This window comes from Cyprinus carpio, chromosome B10 (genome assembly GCF_018340385.1).
Source record: "Cyprinus carpio isolate SPL01 chromosome B10, ASM1834038v1, whole genome shotgun sequence".
In the NCBI taxonomy this organism is placed as follows: domain Eukaryota; kingdom Metazoa; phylum Chordata; class Actinopteri; order Cypriniformes; family Cyprinidae; genus Cyprinus; species Cyprinus carpio.
Window position 1 is genome coordinate 16,041,737 of NC_056606.1, and position 21,297 is coordinate 16,063,033.

The 21,297-nt window shown below is 36.0% G+C and overlaps 3 protein-coding genes across 7 annotated transcripts; all 3 read right to left on the reverse strand.

Annotated features, from left to right (window-relative positions):
* Positions 1-19: 19 nt before the first annotated feature.
* bcl7ba (BAF chromatin remodeling complex subunit BCL7B a) lies at positions 20-3,521 on the reverse strand. Its single transcript, XM_042732826.1, has 6 exons — positions 3,302-3,521; positions 2,573-2,648; positions 2,336-2,438; positions 2,041-2,214; positions 1,399-1,478; positions 20-1,075 (listed from the first exon to the last, which is right to left on the reverse strand). Exons 1-6 carry the CDS (start codon positions 3,391-3,393, stop codon positions 989-991), a joined length of 612 nt encoding a protein of 203 aa, XP_042588760.1. The 5' UTR covers positions 3,394-3,521; the 3' UTR covers positions 20-988.
* Positions 3,522-4,460: 939 nt separating this feature from the next.
* LOC109096870 (transducin beta-like protein 2) lies at positions 4,461-7,605 on the reverse strand. 2 transcript variants are annotated; one of them, XM_019110536.2, is made up of 8 exons: positions 7,470-7,605; positions 6,985-7,341; positions 6,721-6,836; positions 6,404-6,588; positions 6,178-6,329; positions 5,947-6,073; positions 5,485-5,637; positions 4,461-5,018 (listed from the first exon to the last, which is right to left on the reverse strand). In XM_019110536.2, exons 2-8 carry the CDS (start codon positions 7,115-7,117, stop codon positions 4,559-4,561), a joined length of 1,326 nt encoding a protein of 441 aa, XP_018966081.1. In that variant the 5' UTR covers positions 7,118-7,341; positions 7,470-7,605; the 3' UTR covers positions 4,461-4,558. The 2 variants fall into 2 exon arrangements, with proteins under 2 accessions (XP_018966081.1, XP_018966082.1); XM_019110537.2 differs by having other exon boundaries at positions 6,985-7,270; positions 7,470-7,576.
* Positions 7,606-8,109: 504 nt separating this feature from the next.
* Positions 8,110-21,207, reverse strand: LOC109096869 (PR domain zinc finger protein 15-like). Of its 4 annotated transcripts, none has more exons than XM_042732830.1 (24): positions 21,121-21,207; positions 19,929-19,968; positions 19,174-19,267; positions 18,501-18,654; positions 18,271-18,423; positions 18,012-18,114; positions 17,678-17,935; positions 17,422-17,572; positions 16,767-16,888; positions 16,592-16,686; positions 16,375-16,462; positions 15,824-15,991; positions 15,469-15,562; positions 15,255-15,387; positions 14,887-15,030; positions 12,510-12,673; positions 12,349-12,428; positions 12,126-12,245; positions 11,855-11,986; positions 11,683-11,766; positions 11,425-11,600; positions 10,486-10,563; positions 10,165-10,359; positions 8,110-9,129 (listed from the first exon to the last, which is right to left on the reverse strand). In XM_042732830.1, the coding sequence occupies exons 2-24, from the start codon at positions 19,957-19,959 to the stop codon at positions 8,581-8,583; spliced, it is 3,366 nt and encodes a 1,121-aa protein (XP_042588764.1). In that variant the 5' UTR covers positions 19,960-19,968; positions 21,121-21,207; the 3' UTR covers positions 8,110-8,580. The 4 variants fall into 4 exon arrangements, with proteins under 4 accessions (XP_042588764.1, XP_042588763.1, XP_042588762.1 ...); XM_042732829.1 differs by having other exon boundaries at positions 10,486-10,566; XM_042732828.1 differs by having other exon boundaries at positions 17,422-17,575.
* Positions 21,208-21,297: the final 90 nt, after the last annotated feature.

Genomic DNA, 21,297 nt, shown 5'->3' on the forward strand with positions numbered 1-21,297 from the left:
AACGAAAATAAGTCTTGAAAATGATCTTGAGATGTCTAAAATTTTAATGATATTTGCATCAAATGACAATACGACTGCTTCATCAACTTCAGTGTGCCCACTAGACAACTGTGCAAAAAATAAAAGGTGGCATAAGAGACATAAGAGGCATTTTTAGCGGTGTCCTACAGCGACAAAAGAGTGAATGTTCAATTCCTGCAACAAATGAGAGGAGGCACTACAGACCCTGAGACCAGAATCTACAAGCAGAAAATATTTGTATCATATATAAGTGTAAACTTACTGAATTTGACTGAAGACATTCTTCATGTTGAGTCATTGTTTTTATTAAAAAGGAATGGTGTGGTCTAATGAGCTTATTTGTGCATAAAGCGTGATGTGTTCAATTATATTTCAAGTACCCTTATCATTAAACTCGTTATTTTTCTTTGTTTTCTTCAATAATGGCTAAGCCTTCAGTCAACATGAAATTAGTTTATGGCTTTCTTTTTTTAACAAGCATCACATTCTAATAACAATAAAATAAACCTATTATCATTATAATAACTGTAACAGAAATAAAAGGGCTTTATAGTGATAGTACATTCATTCATTTTCCTTGTAAACAGTAAAGTCTAGTCAATAGTCTGGCTTTTTTTGGTTTTGGCCTATAAACGTTGAATTAATGCGTCATTTATGTTATGTCAGAATTGATGTAGGTGATAATAATTCAGAGATTCTACTATGAGATCTTGAAAAATCCTGACATGACCTTAATGGAAGCATATTGTGGGAGATATGAAGATTTTGTAATATGAAGATTTGTAAATCTAAAATGTTGCAAAGCGATCCCATACGATAATAAATATAGTGCTTTTTCGATGTCTGGTCCATATTGTGTCTTTTGCAGCAGTTCTAGGAAGGTCAGAGATCAGTCTGGCTGATTATCAATGCCCAGTGTACAGTGTGTGTGTGTGAGTGTGTGTGTGTGTGGGTGTGTGTGTGTGTGTTAGCTAAGAGGGGCCGCCTGGATGACCGAGACCTGCTCGGTACAAATTCTTTTCAGTGGTGGGGCTCCACAACTGTCCTCATCCTCCTGTATTCAGAGAAAAAGGAACAATTAATTATTAATTTCACTAGTACAAAAGGTTTAATTTAATATAACAAATAAATAATAAACAATATATTATAAATACAAAATAAATATAGCAAAAATTGTTCAAAAAAACAATTATATATTTTAAATATTATATATATAGGTATTTATGTATTTTTTATGCTTCTGATATACAGCACAACAAAAAAATTACAAAATTAAAAATAATATGAATTTTAAAGAAAGCAAGTTCACAGCCTAAGGAAGAGGACTCGTCCCAGAATTCATGCTTTATTATGTAGAACCTCTGACTAGTTTTGTACCTGAGCAGTGAGGGGTAAAAGATCTTCTTTGATCAGTGTTGGTGGCTCATCTGCAATCTCACTTGACTGCAGCAGTGGCTCTAGAAAAAAATTATCATTTTTAAAAGTGGACAACTCAACTGACTGAACGATTTCTGTGAACTTCTGTGAAATGTGTAGTTTTGGAGATAAGAGCATAATGTAGTTGTTCAGATCACAATCACAATGACACAGAGGGCAAACAACTCACTGTGAAATCTCAGGTTAATATGACTCAATATTTAAGCTTTATAAAATTCATAAAATTACAAGCTTTATAAAACACTGGATATACCTTTGGAAATGTGTAATTTAATTATAAATAATAATATAATACATAATTAATAAATAATAAAAAATAATTAGTAAAATAATATAATATTAAATTATAAATAAAAATAATATAATAAAATAAAACATAATGAATCCCTCAACTCAGAGGTTAACAATAAAATGTCATAAAAATGCAAAAAAAAAAAAAAAAAAAAAAAAAAAAAATTGATATATATATAAAAAAAAAATATATATATATATATGATATTATATACAAAATTTAATTAATGAATCTTTGAGCTCTGAGATTACCATTAAACTCTCATAAACTCTTTCAAATATAAATCCCACCTTCCATGATTTCTTGGCCGAGGGTGGGCGGCTGTGGGTCATCTGTGGGGTACTCTAGACTCTGAGGTGCAGGGCTGACCGGCTCACTGGGCTGTGGACTGGAGTTATTGCTGCTGTCTGCAGCTACTTTATGCTGGTAGGAGTCTGACAGAGAACTTTGGTTGCTGTTCTCATCTGAGAAGGCAGAAGGCAACCAAGAGAAGATAAGGATTTGACATGAAAGTAGGAAAACAATACAATTTTGGCAGATTTTTAATTTCTGGGTGAACTATGCCTTTAAAATGCAAATGTTTACCTTGAAAATCTAACAGGACAGAACAGGAGTTATCAGATGACTCCTCTGTGGGAAAATTTTCCCGTTGTATCTCTCCACCCACAGACACTTTGCTCTTGTCCTTCTAAAAGACATCAGGTTACAGATACAGTAAATGTACGTTTAGAAAATCCTTTTTTTTTTTACAGATGTAAATGTATCAAATGAGCTCTCAAACAATTAAAACCAAGAGAAATCATCATCTCAGATTTGTCATACCTCCTTTGTGTCCACTACAGGAACCCATTTAAATATTCTTAACGATGTATCACCAACTGTGACCCATTTCTTCTCCCTGAAATAGAGGAATTGTGTAACAGGTTTCCCATATACATGACTTGAAAGCTCTATCAAGTTTCCATGTTAAAAATGCAACCATGCAGAAAAAAGCACTTATCAAGTTTCCATTTGGAGAAAGTTTAAAGGCTCCTCTAAGAGCTGCTTTTTCGGGACATGTGGGATTACAAAAAGTCCATTTGTTGATGAGTTGAACCCTATCCAATATCCACATTTATTTCAATCACAAAAGTGCTTGGTTTTTGCTGGGCTAAACCCTGAGTGAATGTGCTTGGATTACTCTTGCACAGTAATTGAATAATAGACTTACTAAACTAGTAAAAAAAGAACAATAATAATATATATATATATATATATATATATATATATATATATATATATATATATATATATATATATTTAAGGTTTCTGACGGTCCTAAATACTACGCTTCTTCAGAACATGAAACCTTTTAAAAGTCCTCTCTAGACCCGCCTCTTTTTTCCACTTGTCCCATGAGAAAACAAAGTCAAGCGCGCTGCCATTGGCTGTCTCTTGTGTCAATCAAACGGCATCCTCTTAAAAAAACTCCTCCTCCTTTCCGACTGAAGTTTCTCTTTTGAAAAACATTTCTCTCTTTGAAAGTATTGTGACGCCGCCCGTCATACTCACCATCTCCGTACTCTCTCAATAGCCGCCATCACTTTCTTAATGTCATCTTTAGCGCGGCTTCGGGTCTCCGCGCGGACCGAGCGACCCGACATTTCTGAATTTTTATCAGTACTCTTACTGGAATCGTGTCGGTCTCGCAGTCTGGCTTCGCTAATCTCGCATCGCGAGAACTCGAGACCCTACTTTCCAGAGCCTCTTGACAGGTCCCACCTACTTATTGAGTGCACAGGTGGCTGCTGTGGTTTTATTTGTTACATTTATGCTAACTTTATTATAAGATGAAAAAGCCGCTAGTCATATATATCACTCAACGACCGATGGGCGAAACACATCTTGTAATTTTTTTTTTTTATACTTATTTATAATCTAAATGCTTTAATATCAAAATAAAAGTCTTCCGGGTCTGTTCTTATTTTTTTAGATGAATTAAGATATTAAAATGTGTTGTGATTATTAAAGTTAACGTTTAATATTATTTACGTTAATCAATCTTAAGGCCAGCAATGTATAAGATAAAATGTAGTAAAACAAAAAAGCAAATTTGAGCTTTTTTGTTTGACATTGAGATTTTAAAAAAAAGTAAAGATACATATATTTTTTAATTGTTTGTATACTTTTAATTCTTGCAAAATAGCTGATAGCAATTCCTTAGAGGTTATTTGATGATAAAATATTCCCAGTTGAATATGCAGACAACTATAAATAGACATAATTATAAAAAGTCAAATATAATGAAGTTTAAAGGCAAAAGACAGTGACTAAACATTTTTAAAAATTTGGTTATCAGATTATGATCTGTCTTTTGTCAGGCAGGTTAGGCTCAGTTATGCTCATTTAGAGAAATAATGAATAATAATGAAAAAAATCAACAGAAAATTATATATATATATATATATATATATATATATATATATATATATATATATATATATATATATATATATTTTACACACACACACACACACACATATATATAGTATATATATATATATATATATACACATATACATGTGTGTGTGTAAATAAAAGGGTGTTTCCATTTCAGTATGACTGTATTTTGCCTTTGTAGGACATATTTCCCCTTATTTCACCTTAAAAGCCACAAAGAGATGGCAGTAGAAAAATCAGTGAAAGAGGAACAAAAGCAATTGACAAACACTTAAAAACACCCAATTTATTTAATAAAATCAGCATGCTAAAGCAACTTAATTCTGAAACCAAAAACAGACTAAATTTCTAGTAAAAGCAAATCAGCTTTTAGTTCTTTGTTGCATTCAGCACTGTGTCCAGAGCATTCTGAGCATCTGTTATCTGCTGCTGGAGTCTCTGTCTCACTCCTTCATTTGAGGCTTTCTTCAGCATGCTCTGCATGTCCTGGATGGCAGCACGGTAACCGGTTGCATTGTGAAAGACACGAATGGCACGGTCCCCACTACTCACTAGGAAACGATTGTTGATGTCAAACTTAAGGTCGGTTATCTCTTCGCTGTGAACACCGTGAAACTCCTCCTCTAGTTCACCAGTGGTTGCACTGTACATGGCTATATCAAAACCATTTGATATGGCTACTACACGACCATCAGGAGACAAGGCAATGCGGCTCCCCTCTGACACCTGACACGGCACGGTCCGGAGCAAATATGGGTCCTGCTTTTTCTTATACTCCACATCAGTGTCCCACAGCTTCCACGTGCCGTCTTTGGACACAGTCACCATTCTGTAAATGGAAGTGATTGAAATGTTATTAAATCTAGCTAAATCTAAATTTAAAGGGACATTACAAATTAAGTTTCTGCAGTGTTCAGACTCAAGTAACAAAATTATTAACACATCTTAAATAATCACTAATTAATAACTGTTGCTTTCGTTAACTAAAACAAATAAAATAGTTTTGTTAATTGAAAAAGATCAAATAAAACATAAGATAAAAATCTTAAAAATCTGACTGAAACAATATATTTTAATTTGAAGTACTTAAATTATAGAAATAACGGAATAAAAAAAATTCTGAAATAAAAAATTGAAGCTAAAAATTAATATTTAAAATAATACAAATGCTATAATAGTATAACTATATTATATTAATTTATATGACTTAGTTATGCATTTATGATTTTATTTATATAAATATATTTATATTATTATATGTTTTTGATCAGTGGTAAAAGATGAGATGATCTTGCCTTCGGGAGTCATTGGAGAAATCAAAGGAGTAAACCCCAGCCGAGTGTCCCTTCAGGTCAAATGCACGGGCGACCTCTTTGAACTCCCCTGATTTAGCAAAGCAAACCTCCCACACCTTCACATCAGGGGTGAAACCACAGGAAGCTACAAACCTTAAGAGAAGCAAAAAATAGAGGTTTTCAATCAGTTTCATTTATATCTGCATTACGACCATATTCTTTTTTTCCACTGATGCGGCACATGAATCCTTTTATGACTCTTTGTGTTGCAAAGAGGTTTTCATCAAAGAAAGGACATGAACATATAACACATTTAACTACATTAAAAATGTCAATTCAGACTGTTTTGCTGCAAAAAAAAAACATTTCACTAACATTATACGTGTATATATATAAGTAGAAAAAAATATATATATGATATGAGCTCTTTAAAGACTCTAAAGAGGTTTCAAAAAAACAAACCTTCCACACGGTGACACAGCAACATGTGAGTTGGTCATCTGATTCGTGTTGATAGTAGCTAAAACCTCTCCCTTCAGATCCCAGATCACAATGGTGGTGTCGACAGAGGCAGACATTATAAATTTGCCTGAAAACAGAATACACAATTACTATTTAAGTCTTATGTAAGCTTGCTTAGCCTATGTTCATCCCATTAAGTTTAGCTGCATTTAATTACTGGAGTCCACCGACCTGTCTCTGCAATTCCGATGTTGATAACGCTCCCCTTGTGTTTCTGAGGGAAATCCTCTGAGGAAGCTTTGAAACTGAATGTCCCATCATCCTTTTTAATCATCTTATAGATGCGGATGGTCTCTCCATTAGCCAGCCAAGTGATAAACGCTCTAAGGACAAACACGAACCAGTCAGCAGCAATAACAGTTAAAGAACTGCAAGTTATTAATGAAGCCGAACATACCGAGAGTCTGGGCTGAAGCGGACGAGTGTGGCATGGTCAAACTCAACATTGGCCCGCAAGCACTTGTGATCTCGCTCCAGGAAGTTTTTAGTGCTCCAGATCCTGATGGTACGATCATCCGAGCAAGACGCAAGGTATTTGCCATTGCTACTAAAATCCAGGCAGGTGACATTACCACTGTGATTCTAGAAAGGAGAATGAAATGCACAGAAATATCAATATATAAGACTTCCAAGACAACATTTTGGAATGTCTTTACTGTAACAATCCTTGACAGTAAATGTGTTTACTATATCTGAGAATTAAGCAGGAATCACCTTTAGAGAGGAAGCCAGCAGCTTGTGTGAGAATGTGTGCTGCTGCGGTTTCTCCTTACGGGGGCGCTGTTGCTGCTTCTGCTTTTTGGAAGAAGCTTTCGCAGCACTTTCCTCCACTGAAACATTATCCAGCAGTTTGATTGTGAAGACATGACATAAAAATAAACTACTTTACAACATAAACATTAACTCATTTAAAATACCGTTACGTTAGTGACAAGAAATCAACTTTAGAACTTCAAGTTGCTGGCACGAGTCGCTTACCCGGTGCACTGGAGTCTTTCTTCTGTTCGTTCTGCTCAGATAATTCGTCTTTCTGTCTGCCAACAGCCACGGCCACCAACAAAACCAGCGCGCCTATCAGTAGTGATAGTGCAAAGATCGCTGCAAACTCCATCTTGGCGAGATCTGTGCCACGTTTTCACTCCTGACCCGAGCAGGCAGACTCAGAGCCCGCCTGTGAGGCTGCAGATCTGTCTTTCTCTCTGTTCTGTAACTCGAGTCGCACTTAGTTCCACTTCACTCCAGTGACTCGCTGGCAGCTCGACTGCTGCAACACATAACCGTGATCTTCTCTGACTATCTGTGCATCAAACTTCTCAGTCGTTACGCGACAGTCCCCTGCGTTTGTTTTGAAATTGACAGAACTTGTTATATAAATTACGTGTATGTAGTGAAATCTCAAAACAGGCTGTTTTGTCATAGAATGAATTATATTGTACGGAATTTAGTGAGAAACGTCAACTCACCACTGCGCAGCCGCGAGATCCTCTCCTTCGTTGTGGAGAGAGTGAATGACTTTGGTAAAGTTTGCGCTGTTAGCGCCACTAGCGGCGTGGAGTCTCAGCAGAGCAGAACCGGTTTTTTTTTTTTTTTGCATTTAGATCGTGGATAATTAACGTGGAGGTTTTTAACAACTAGATAATCAGGTTAAAATATGTCCAGGGCTCGCACTGACACCACATGTTTGTGAAAAACCTTATGATCATGTTCCCCAGCACTCAATTGAATTAGTGGCCTGGCCTGGATAAAATGAAGGACATATTAAGAAATATTTCTTCATTCTTCATTCATACATTTCATTTGTTTTATTTATTTATTTATTTTATCCTTAAAACCTTTTTCAGGTTGCTTTCTATATTTGTTGCATTTGACTTATGGAAATCAAATATTGTGGGGGGGGGGGGGTAATGATTGATATGAAATTTATATCACAAATTTACTGTTTTAAAAAATGTAAAAAAAAAAAATTATTGTAAAATTAATTTACAATAATATATAAACTACACACTTCATATATTTATATATGAAGTGTGTAGTTTATTTATAGTCTATCCATTAATACAAGTTCAACAAAAAAACACACCTCAGAGACGAGTCCATACATGCATTTATTTGAAGGCCAACCCATTTTTTAAAAAGGAAACAAAAAATAGAAAAAATATTTTTTCAGTTAGCACTTACAATACAATCTATCCATGTATGACATTTATATCGATTCATTCTTTTTGACATCATCAATCCACAGGTGCTACAGCATGACATCATACAACAAATATAATCTGAGTTATTTTAAAAAACTAAGGTCCCCGCATCCTCTTAAATCATAATCGGACATTTCATGCATTCATTTAAAAAAAATAATAAAATCACCTCCAGGATTTTAATAATTTGTTGAAACTGTCCACTGATTTTAATACATTCAAACAAAAGACTTGCACTGCCCTTATAGTCACAGTCAGACTTTCAACAACGAGAAGTGCTCAGTTAGTAACAAAACCTTCCATCATATTGGTCCTAATTCTTAACCAACTTCCAAAATTGGATCTTAGCTATAAATTATATCATATACCTAATTTCTCAGTAGCTGAACATCTGTGGTGCTGCGGCGGTCTGATGTTGGGGAGGTCCTGTGACCTGCGGCTGAATCTGATGCCTTTGTTCTGGCAGTGGTTGTGGCTGTTCTGGGGGGGCCTGAGGGGCCTGAGAGTCTGTGTGGGTTTCATCAATGGTGGTCGCATGTGCTCCGTCAGTCGGTGCGACGGGCCTCCAGGTTAGAGCGGGCTGCTCCAGCTGGTGGGAGATGGGGTTGACGAAGGTAGTGAGGTTGATGAAATGCGCAACCGATTGTGGAGCTGCGGCCCCCGTGGATCCCACCGCCTCTGACTGGAGATCCGCCGGCCGGTTGTGCAGCATCGCCGAACCGCTGACAGCATCGAATGTCACAGTAAGGATGGAGCTGTCCAGGGTGAGGGGGCGATCGCTTGGAGCAAGGTGGCCCACAGCGACAGGCTGCAGGTTGCTGAACTGTGCAGAAGCGGGTGTGGTGATGGGGGTCACGGTGATGTTGGTCAAACTGACCGAGCTGGATGGGGCTGGAGGCGCGCTGGCATCAGCCAGCACTACCACCTGTGTGTGTACATTGGACAGAGGAGATGAATTGATTTGGTCTAGGGAAACACTACATACATTGACCTATATTAAATATTTATGTATTAATGTAATAAATTGAATTAACACAGTTAAATGTAATCTTTAGTAAATCTCAAAATGAATATCCTTTTTTTTAACCATATATTATTCAATTATGATGCCTCAATTAACTTAATTAAGTTTTGGTGTTTAATTTTTAACTTCTTCCAATCATCAGTTTCAGCCATCACATGAAAATAACTATATGTTTATCATCAGAATTTTCATATCGGTAATTGAATTGTGAAAAGAGTCATGCTCAATATGACCAGGAATGTGCATTATGGAAGTGAATGGGGTTCATTTTTAAATTGATTAAATTAAATTAATTTAATAACACTGTTAAATGTAATCTTCAGCAAATCTTAAAATAAATACACATTTTTCATACTGTACATTATGTTATGATACCCAAATTCACTTGTAGCATTTAAAAAATGGATTTTAGTTTATTTTTTTAATTACTTAGACAAAAGAACATAACATCTTATATAGTTAAAACTGCAGTCCGTAACTTTTGGTGCTCTAGTGGTTAATAAACAGAACTGTGTGCTTCTTGCGGTAGAAAATTGTAGCCGGAGTTACTTTTCTCTGGTTATGTCTATGATGAATCATGCAGGTACTGGGCTACTCCGCAGCGGTACCGACCCGAACCAGTCTAAAAAAGTCTGAATATAAACACTTATTATAGGTGTACCGTAGTGATTCAGGGCAAGCCAAAAACACAGTTTAGAAAATGGATTCATGGTGTACTCGCTTATTATTTAAATGTTATAAATTTTGAACACAAAAAAGTTATGGACTGTAGCTTTAACTAAAATATGAATGAACTTATTTAGAAACATAGTATAGAATTTTAACTGAACTGTGAAAAGAATCAGGCTCATTAAGACCAGTAAAGTGCATTAACAAAATAAAAAGGGTTGATTTTTATTTCATGTTATATTGGAAATCATTTCTGATAGAACAAACCTGTTGAATGCTCTGCACAGCAGAGTTGGTTTCATCTCCCACAGTGGTGGAGAACTCAGTGGTTTTGCTGGTGAAGTCAGCGTATTCGTCTGAATCAGACAGCTCAGGCTCATGATGCAGGTGTTTTGTCCTCTTCTTGGAGTTCCTGGAGACTTTTTCTGCAGTGAGAGAGCCTTTCTCCAGAGTCAGAGAGGGCTGAACACCAGCGAGAATGACAAACAGAAACCGAATCAGGAAAAAACACATTCAAATGTCTCTCGTGCAACAAATTAACTCATTCTCTGTCTATCATCATGCAATACAGGCTGTTAAAAGACAAACCTGTGAAATACTGATGGTGGAGGCGTCGACTGTTGAGGGTTCTTGAAGATCAAAGTCACCTAATCGTACGGTCACAATCTGCTGAGATCACATGAGACATCTTAGGTTTCCATAAGCTTAAGAATGTTGAAGATAAGAGTGACAAAGTGAAATGAAAATGTCCTTTAAGATCAGTTAGTATTTTGTTATTTCATAATCTTTCGTTTTTTTTTTAATTCATTAGTCTATTTTACTGACTAAAACAGTATGTAATTTACAGTAAAATACAGTAAAAATTTAAATAGTGTGAAATATTATTACAATTTAAAAGAACTATTTTATGTTTGCATATTTTTGGACACTGATAGACTACCATTCAAAAGTTTGGGGCAAGTAAGATTAAAAAAATACTTAAATTCAGCAAGGATGCATTAAATTGGTCAAAAGTGACAGTAAAGGCAGACGGACAGCATGTAATTTATTCAACAAATACATTTTTTACTTGATGAAAACGTATAGATAGATATTTTGAAAACTAACATTTTGAAAATGTATAGTTTATTTAATTTAAATGTGTAGAATTCACAAAGAAATGTATAAAATGTTTTAAATGTATAACAAGATTTATCAATACAGAATACATGAACGATGGTTGAATTATTTGATGCAACTTTTTTGCATTTACGTTTATACATTTAGCAGACATTTTCTCCAAAGTGACTTACAAACGTCACATTTTCCACATTTTTCCTCTTCTATGTCATTGTTAGTGCATTGTTAATATCTTGTCATGAATTTTTTTTCTCATCATGCATACCATTGTTTTAATTAAAATAATTGAATAAATATCATTTCATTTATCATTCTTAATTACCACTGACAATATCAAAAAGACTTTTTAAAAACATATATTTTTATCACTAATGTCATTAACCTTCGAGGTGCGTAGTAGTGTCTCACCTCGGGGTGTTTGCGGCGCATGTGGCGGTTCATGGAGGCGCGTGTGGAGACTTTGGTGCCACACAGGTGGCAGCTCTGAGCCTCTACTTTCTCATGGGTCAACTGCATGTGTTTCTGCAGCATATACTGCGTCACATACTTCTTGTCACAGACGGCGCAAGAAAACGTCTTTCCAACTACAAAAGAGAAACAGATGAGAGTAAATATCTGAATTTTCTGAAACTATACCAAACGCTATAATATTTCAGTGAACTCTACCTGTATGAATAAGCTTGTGCGTCTCCATTGTGTTTCTCTCACTAAACGTCTTCCCGCACAGTTCACACATGAAGTCCTTTGTGCCTAAAGGAATACGTTATTATATTTTGAATCTTGTTTTGCAGTACATATCATATGCAACATTACAGTACATGTCTAGAATGTTGCTCACCCGTGTGTCTTTTGTAATGCTTCAGCATGTTAACTTTCTGGGCAAATTTGCGGTTACACTCTCTGCATTCGTATTCTTTAATTCCCTTGTGCAGCTTCATATGATGCCGTAGAGCATGTTTTGTCTTCATGCCTGGAAAATGCAGACAAATGCATGTACTCATCCCATAAATGTGTTGCTTTTGGAATCACTTATGGTTAAAGTTAAACCACAGCGTCTCACATTATCATGCAATATGTATTATGGGATAGAGGGGGATAAGTGTCCATACCTTTCCCACATTCTGCACACAGGAAGTCTCTGACATTGTCATGGACTCTTAGATGTTCCTTTAGCATGTCTTTCCTGGCAAAAGACTTTCCACACTGATCACAGCAATGGCTCTTCACTCCTGCAGTGGCGAGTGGGTTTAGCATTTACTAACCCTTGTATATCAAATTAATTACACTGCACTAATTTCTACCTGTGTAATATATTGGTAATTCTAGACTCACCTGTATGGATGATTTTGTGCCTGTCCAGGTTGCCGATGCTGTTAAAAATCCTTCCGCACATGTCACATGGATGAATATATCTGCAAAGAAAGTAGTGGAATTGAATTTTGCTACAAAAAAAAACTCATGAAGTTTCCATCTGTGTGTAAAAGCTGTCTTACTTCTGCACTGCAGGATCAGGCAGGTGGTCTCGGTGGATGACCAGGTGAGCGTTGTAAGTGGCCTTCAGAGCAAAACGGCGGTTACACATGGTGCAGTTGTAACCTTTTTCCTTATGCATGTCCATTATGTGTTTCAAGTAGTCACGACCCTTGGCGAATGTCATCTGAGGAATTTGATGAAAAGTGGGAGAAAGTTTATGAAATTCTGAAAATAAATGATTTCGCTCGGAATATAAAATTAAGCAACATTATGAACATCGCACTGATTTTGATGTTCTTTTTATTTAGCCATTAAAAGTTTTTAGAATCAGTTGAATTTCAATTAATGGCAATAGTAAAAAAAAATTCATGGAAACCTATACATGGTATTTTTATACATGAATATGTTTTATACATTTACACATTTCATAAATTATAATGTGTTGGCAATAAATGTCGGTAAATATGGCTGTTCATTTCTATTGTTTATATAGTGGTGCTTATAAATGAAAATGAATAAATAGCAAAACACACTTAAAGGGATACTCCACCCCAAAATGAAAATTTAGTTATTAATCACTTACCTCCATGTCGTTCCAAACCCGTAAAAGCTCAGTTCATCTTCGTAACACAATTTAAGATATTTTGGATGAAAACCGGGAGGCCTGTGACTGTCCCATAGACTGCCAAATAAATAGCAGTGTCAAGGTCCATAAAAGGTATGAAAGTCATCGTCGGAATACTCCATCTGCCATCAGACGTGCAATCTGGGTTATATGAAGCGACGGGGACACTTTTTGTAAGTGAAGAAAACAAAAATAACGACTTTATTCAATAATTCCTTTGTCAACAGTCTCCTCTGTGTCTCTCCATTTCACCGCATGCTCTTCTGTGTCATCCGCGCCACAAAGATGCGCCGTTTCTATGTGTATTTAGCTTTGATTTTAAATAAAACAGCGCATCCTTGTGGAGCAGATGATACAGAAGAGCATACGCAGCATACGGTGATATGGAGAGAGACAGAGGAGACTGTTGACAAAGGAATTATTGAATAAAGTCATTATTTTTGTTTTCTTCACTTACAAAAAGTGTTCCCGTTGCTTCATATAACCCAGATTGCACGTCTGATGGCAGATGGACATTTCTGACGACGACTTTCATACCTTTTATTATTTATTTGATGTGATATACAGCCACGTGACTTTTATGGACATTGACACTGTTATTTATTTGGCAGTCTATAGGCCGATTCGGACGGTAATTGTTTCTCATGTGGATGTCTGTAAAAATAAATTTACATATCACCTCAGTGATAAAACTCATGGATTCGGATGGAGATCTATTCACAGAGGAGGAGTGACTTCTGTCATCCTACGAACTTGGGAACGCGCTGCTCATGTAACCAGTAACATAATTGTCTGCTGTAAATAAAATGAATTTTATTTACAAAATATATTCTTATTATTGTGTAAAATGCATTTAAAAATACTTATTATCTCAAATGTATTCTTGTTATTCCAAGCATATTTTATAATATATAATCCTATTTATTATTTGATTATTTAAATCTCCTGTTTAAAAAGACGCGCTATAGTTGTATAAAATTATACATGATATAGTTATGTAGCCTATATATCAGTTTATAATACACATTTTAAAAATGTATTACCTGCTGCTGCTGTAATAAAGACCCATTTCGAATGTTTGCGTGCTTTTCTACTCTTTCTGCTCACAGTCGCTGTGAGCAGTTATGAAGTATTGTTCTTTTAAATACTTTCAAGCATTTCAGAAATAAATAGTATGTATGCAAATTACACCGAAGTACAACAGTTAACGTACCTTACAGTGTTCGGGAGTGCTCGAAAAGGGTTTAAGCACTGAATTTTTAATCGATTTCTTCTTGTAAACTCAGAGATGTGGATTCAGACAGCAATTAAATTACCACACGACCTCAGTGTTTGTTAAAAACAGTAGGTAATTTGGCCGGGGAATTTTACGGGGGTGGTGAGAGAAAAACACCGGCATCCTGGATTCAGACGGCAATTAAATCACCAACTACCCCCTTTAAATGGTGAAAATCACTTACATCCCCCTAAGAAACAATTACCATGGGACAGTCACAAGCCTCCAGGATTTCATCCAAAATATCTTAAATTGTGTTCCAAAGACGAACTGAGCTTTTACAGGTTTGGAACAACATGGGGGTAAGTGATCCCTTTAATATTTTTATCTAGATTTGGACTGTTTTTTTTTAATTCTTACAATAAACATATTATTTTAATTTTTAACAACTAATAAAAAGTTGTTTATTCATTAAAAAAAAAAACAATTCAGAGCAAAAAAAAATTAGACATTAATGTTAAAAAGTTGTCAAGAACACAATATTTAATCAATTTACCTGACATTTCTTGCAGCTGTATTTGTGATGTTCAGGATCGTTCTTCTCATCTTCCTCATCAGAGCTATCGTCACTTTCCTCCATAGAGATGCCAATCTTCTTAATGAAGTCCTCTCTCTCCTGCTCATCCATTAAGGCGATGTCCTGAAAGAAATATGCATTTTCGAACCCAATTATTGTACAACAACCCAATCAAATCAACAATTTAATTTCTATTTAAGCATGCAAACGCCCCTTAACAAAAATGCTTTAAATAGACAGTGGTGGATCCTATTTATTCAGCATTTCCTTCAGGCCGACTAGTCCTTCAGACAACTCACCAATTACTTGAAAACGAAAAAATAGTTTAGCACGCCACTATTCCTCACCTTAAAGTGTACGTGAATGTGATCTCTCAGCACATCCACACGGAAGAATTTGCGTCCGCAGATCTCACAGGTGTATTTCTTGTCCCCATGGGTTAGTAAGTGTTTGTTCATGTTACTCCGACAGGAAAACACCGAATAAAAAGTTAGTTTTTAATCCCGTTTTGCACAGAACTGAAATTAACATATTTGGTGTCACTGATGCAGGAAAGCCACCTTTCCACAAATGGGGCACGCCGAAGGCTCCTTCCTGTATTTGCTTCCCTCCTCCCCATTCGCTTCAAGCTCCTCTCGTTTCATGTTCTTCGGGCCTGTGGAAAAGCAAAGGGTGGTGGAAGCCATTAGTGCACACACAGAGGAAGTGACATAATGGTTGATGATCTCTGCTTAAAGCGAAGGGCAAAGAAAGTTAATGAGGCCTAGAAACAGAGAACAGATGTGCAAGAACCATCTGTTCAGTGGTTGTGCTTATTTACTGATTAAATCAACTTTAGACGTTACCTGCCATTTTTCTCTTTTAAAAATACTTTATAGATATTTGAGTCTTTGCTTGGCTTATTTGAAGAACTTACCAACAACATGCCGCCTCTGGTGGTCTTGCATGACATCTTTGCGGTAGAACATCTTATTGCAGATTTCACATGCGTAGAGTTTCTCTCCATGTTTCTTTTTGTGCTTGGACAAATTACTGTTAGTGGAGAAAAACCTTGAGCATATTTCACACTGGAACGTTTTGTCATCTGCAATAAGAGGAGAACATATGCATGCTGTCAAATACATTTTTATCCATTTATACAATACATTTAGAAAATAGATTTCTAAAGCATGTATTATAACTCAAGTCATGAAGATTTAATTTTAAAATGATTAGGAACTGTTCATTTAATTAATTACATAATACCCCAGTTAATTAGTCATATCTGTTTTTAATCAAAGAATTAAATCAACAGCCTTAAAAAAGTCAATTGACCAAATAACATTTTATAAAATATAATAATTATTAAAATTCTGAAAAATTTGCACACAAATATGTATGAATAGTTTGCAAAATATGTATGAATACGTTTGCAATCCTTTGCTAAAATTATATAATAGATGTCATTAAAATGAAAATTCTTCTTACCTGTCCTGCAGTTATGAAATCTTAAGGCATTTTCCACTCGGAAGGATTTCTCACAGGTTGAACATTTGTATCTATACTCTATGTCAGGCTAAAAAAACATACAAATACACAATACAGTAACACAGATTCATGTCAAATGAATGCATATAACCATGTTTAAATACATTCTTTTATTAAATCAGTTAATAAAACGTCATTGGTTAAAAAAGTGCCATACCTCATTCTTGCTGTGTTTGTATGATATATGCTGTTTAAGACTCTCTTTTCGACTGAACATCTTGTCACACTCATCACACTTAAAACATTTATCACCTGTAAATGAATTAAACAGTTTAGATTAACAATGAAGCATATTACAATAACCTAATCTCTCAGGATGATGGGAGAGTTACCGTGGGATCGGATGTGTCGGCTGAGGTTGCTGCTGTTCTGAAACACCTTACTGCAGAGGCAGCACTGGTAAACTCTTTTATGATCGCCTCCCGGCCGCAGAGATCGCTTCCTCATAACAGGTCTAACAGACAAATAGGATACAGAATCAATCATATGCTATTGATCAAAAGTTAGATTTTTTCATTTATTTTTGGCATTTGTTTGATAAAAAAAAAAAAAAAAACCAGGAAAAACGTCAATACTGTGAAATATTATTACAAACTTATTCCTGTGATGCCAAGTTAAATTTCAGCATCATTACTTCAGTTTTCGGCGTCACATGATCCTGCAGAAATCATTCTGATATACTGATTTGGTGCTCAAGAAACACTTATTATTATTATCAATGTCGAAAACAGTTGTGCTGCTTAATACATTTGTGGAAACTGTGATATTTTATCCCAGTATTTTTTTTTTTTAAAGAATAGTAAGTTCAAAAGAACAGCATTTATTTGAAATAAAAATCTTTTGTAAATTTATAAATGTCTTTGCTGTCACTTTTGATCATTTTAATAAATCCCTGCTGAATTTCTTTAAAAAAAGGAAATAACCCCAAATATAAACAGTAGGGTATGTGCTTTAAAACATATAAGGAATTGTAAAGGGTGTCCTTACTTCCCAGTGGAGATGGGGGAGCGTGTCACCCGAGATGTTTTGAGTGGCGGGCCGTCTCCGGCAACCACCTCTTGGACATCCAGTACAGACAGGGGAACGTCAGGAGCCACAGTACTGAGAGGCTGCTCACCGGGCGTAGAAACAGAGGCTTCTACTAGATGGGAGGTGAAAAAAATAATAATAATTTAAACAATTTTTAAAGTGTTACTTTCTGGCAGGCTTTTTGTAAGTCATACCCCTAAAATTCCCACCTCACCTTGACTAGAATCAGCTGCTCCACTCGGTGCAGGTTTCTGTGTTTTTGTTCGTCGTGGCCTGCCTTGTTTTCTGGTTGGCTCTGGTGGGGTGGGGGCAATATTGGCTGTGTTGTTTTGGGATACCGCCTCTGTAACCTGCTGGACAGATGGGGCTGTGGCAGGCGCGGGGGTTTGGCAAAGCAGCTGGTCTGGGACAGGAAGGGTCCCTGTTGGTGGCCCCTTTGCCGGAGGGAATCCAGGTTTGTTGGACACCATTTCTGAAGACGCAAAGGATGTATAACTTCATCCAAAAGAGCTATCCTTCACATTGTACAAACTTTAAAGCACACATACCTGGTGGAGGTGGAAGTACAGGTGGCCTAAGAATAGGCTGATCCATTTTTTTGGCATAAAAAGCTCCATACCAGACTCTAAGCTCTGTTCCGGGCAGGACATCCTGGGATGGAGCAAATGACAGAACAATCAAAGTAAATGAGCATTTGAAGTTTAATAACACCGCATACTAAACTAAGCTGTTTAATATTTATCTGTAACCGTCCTCACTATATAATCATAGTGCTGTGAATGGCACAGAAGTGAGGCATCCATTCACCTGTGATGTATTGAAGTAAACATCATCATCTTGCTGGTATGCTGTCAGATTCTGGTGTTTGTGGTCTGTGGCGGGCCGAACCAACATCATCCAGTTACAGTCATCTTCATTGGACATGTCAAAGCACACCACTGAGCCATCCTTTTGAAATATCTAAGATAAACAATAGAGGAAACATTAATTATAGGCCCATTTGGATAGGAGTGGCATATTGACGGTCTGTTGTTTACCTTTAAAGGAAATGGCCCCTCAATTTGAAGGCTTGGAACCCTCTTGGCCTCAAACGGGCCAAATCGAGTCCTCTTAACCAGCCGACTAAGCACAAATACACCTTCTTTGCCCTCCTCAGCCGACCTGATCTCCAAGCTGTCTGGTAAAGATGACCTGGAACATAGACAATGATGATGTTGAAATTTAAAATTAAATATATATACAGTATATATATTATATAAAACTCTTATTCAACAAGGAACCATTAAATTGACCATAAGTGACAATAAAAACTTATATACTGTTACAAAAATATTCTATTTTAAATAAATACTGTTCCTTTCAATTTTTTTTTCCTGAAAAAAATCAAAAAAGTTTCATGGTTCCCGCAAAAATATTAAGCAGCACAATTTTTTTAACACTGATGATAATAAGATTTTTTTTTTTTGATGATTTCTAAAGGATTATGTGACACTGAAGACTGGAGTAATGGCTGCTGAAAATTTAACTTTAAATTTATAGGAATAAAGTACATTTTAAAAAACAGAAAACTGGATATATACTGGATTTGTCATAATAAAACACAGAGTGAATATCTGGCACATATGGTCATCTAATTGCGGTCAGTGTGCTCAAGGAGTGCCAAGACCCTCTCTGAGGGAATCTGGCCAAAAGCCACTCATGTCCACTCACCGTGCCCGACTCAGAACAAATGAGTCCTTCACCGTGATGACAGGCCCCAGCTCAGGACACTCAGAGTCATGGTACTGCCCGCAGTCCTCACACCCTGCAGGAAGAACAGTCACATGCGCATATTACACCATGTTCTTTAATAAAACAAGGACACCACAAAAAAGCTTGACAGAAGCAATGAGGATACAATATTATCATTCTTTTGCTTGGGTTGAACACATCGTCTCTGCTTGGTTGGAACAGCAGCTACGCTAACTTCGTCTCTATTTGCTTCTCTGTTTCTGCCACGGGACTTGCATCCCGAGGCAACTAGGAAATTACACAAGCTTCAGTCTGGATACAACCCTTACGAAAATCTGAGATGAACGAACACCTGAGAAGAGATGATGCCAACCCCCCAGAAGACCTCAGAAGATGATAACCCTGGAACAACATAAAACTACCAAATTTGCTTAATCACAACGTTTAATCGCAATATATAATCACTGAAGTTAATAGTATTTACCGTTTGTTTGATTACGTGTAATTTGTAACTTACTGCATCATTCTTACTATACATTTCTGCCATAGTCACCACTAATAACCTACTCCTAAATATAATGAAGAAACTTAAAATGTTCTGTAAAGCTGCTTTGCAACGATTTGTATCATGAAAAGTGCTATACAAATAAACTTGAATTGAATTGAATATTGTACCATTTCAATAATGTTGCATGCATATTCATAAACACGTGAGATTATAGTTGCATACTTACAAATAAACTCATCTGGTGTCTGCTCTGCCATTCTGACACCCTAGAGATGATGCATAAAATATGTAAAATATAAGTTTTAACACCTGTGACAACTTTACCATTTAATTAATTTGTGGCATGGTGTCCTTATGAAACTTTTGCTAATTACAGAATAGCATTTAAAAACAAAAAATATTAATTAACCATTAAATGTAGATTAGTACAGTAATTACATTACTGTAAAAACATTACATATTCCAATAACACAGACTCGCATTCATGTTGACTTGACACATTTTTTTTTTTTTTTAAATGTGAAACCATTTTCTACAAAAATTTGGATTTACTATCTCCTGACTTCAAAAAATACCTGGTAGTGTAACCATTCAGTAATTACTAAATTACTTCTTAAATATATAATAATAAAAGACTACGTCAATCAACTTATGCTAACATTTATGTTTAAAGAAACAATACCTTTAAAACAGTTTTACCATTGCACAACATAAACATTTTTACTTAAAGTATTAAAATGACATCACAAGATTTATTGAAGCCATTTTTGGTATGAACTGGATTTTTTAAAAATGTATCTTTGAATATAACTTCATAAATATGGACTAATATGCACATGTCTAGTTAGAGTAAAGAGAAGATTGTATCATCATTGTACGATATAAAACTGTAAATCCTTAAGGTCTTAATGCACGCATACTGTGATAACACATAAATGCATTTTCCCATTATAACTTTGTATTCATTGCATTGCTGTCAGTCAGCAGAGCACATTACATAGTACAACACATTTTGTTGATGCTCCCAAGATCAACAAAAGTAACAAATGACGCTCTTTATCAACGCAAAACAGGGAGCAGTCCGTGCATGAAACGCCTGTAAGCAGCCAGGAAAAGACTACAATACGGACAGAATCCGTGATATGGGAAGATTTCAAACTGTAGCCGGGTTTTAACTCCGATCTCAGGCTGCGCTCGCTCTTTCAGCAATGCAAATGTAACAAAGAACAATCGGCATGGCGGATGGAATGGAGACGCAGCGCTCATCTGGAGCCAGAGCGTTTGAAAGCGCAAAGCTCGAGAAACTAGCTCCGCTAACACTTTCCATTACTACTGCACCTGTAAATGAGGAGCAGTCGGGCATTACGTTCAATGCGTTTGAATATAAATGCCTCACAAGTTTAGCATAAAGTCATTACCTGTTTCCCAAACGTCTACACATTTAGTGAATCCTGACTCCGGGTTCCAATCCGCTCCAGAAACCGCGCAGGACCGGAAATGAGACCCGCGAAGGGTATTATGGGAAGTGTAGTTTTTCCCCCCACAAACGCCGTACCCTATTTTTAGTAAATTCTCCAGTTGATTAATTCGATTAT

Bases quoted from the DNA above. Each gene is read 5' to 3' on its own strand.
- bcl7ba (XM_042732826.1), bottom strand. From the start codon at position 3,393: ATGTCGGGTCGCTCGGTCCGCGCGGAGACCCGAAGCCGCGCTAAAGAT. The intron at 2,439-2,572 runs GTATGACAAATC...GATGTCTTTTAG, and splicing joins CTGTAGTGGACACAAAGGAG to AAGGACAAGAGCAAAGTGTC. The intron at 1,479-2,040 runs GTGGGATTTATA...ATTTTTTTCTAG, and splicing joins CGGCCAAGAAATCATGGAAG to AGCCACTGCTGCAGTCAAGT.
- LOC109096869 (XM_042732827.1), bottom strand. From the start codon at position 19,959: ATGGCAGAGCAGACACCAGATGAGTTTATTT. The intron at 18,655-19,173 runs GTGAGTGGACAT...TCTATGTTCCAG, and splicing joins TTTGTTCTGAGTCGGGCACG to GTCATCTTTACCAGACAGCT. The intron at 18,424-18,500 runs GTAAACAACAGA...TGTTTATCTTAG, and splicing joins AGGGGCCATTTCCTTTAAAG to ATATTTCAAAAGGATGGCTC.
- LOC109096870 (XM_019110536.2), bottom strand. From the start codon at position 7,117: ATGGAGTTTGCAGCGATCTTTGCACTATCACTACTGATAGGCGCGCTG. The intron at 6,589-6,720 runs GTGATTCCTGCT...TCTCCTTTCTAG, and splicing joins TGCTGGCTTCCTCTCTAAAG to AATCACAGTGGTAATGTCAC. The intron at 5,019-5,484 runs GCAAGATCATCT...TTCCATTTACAG, and splicing joins TTCTCCAATGACTCCCGAAG to AATGGTGACTGTGTCCAAAG.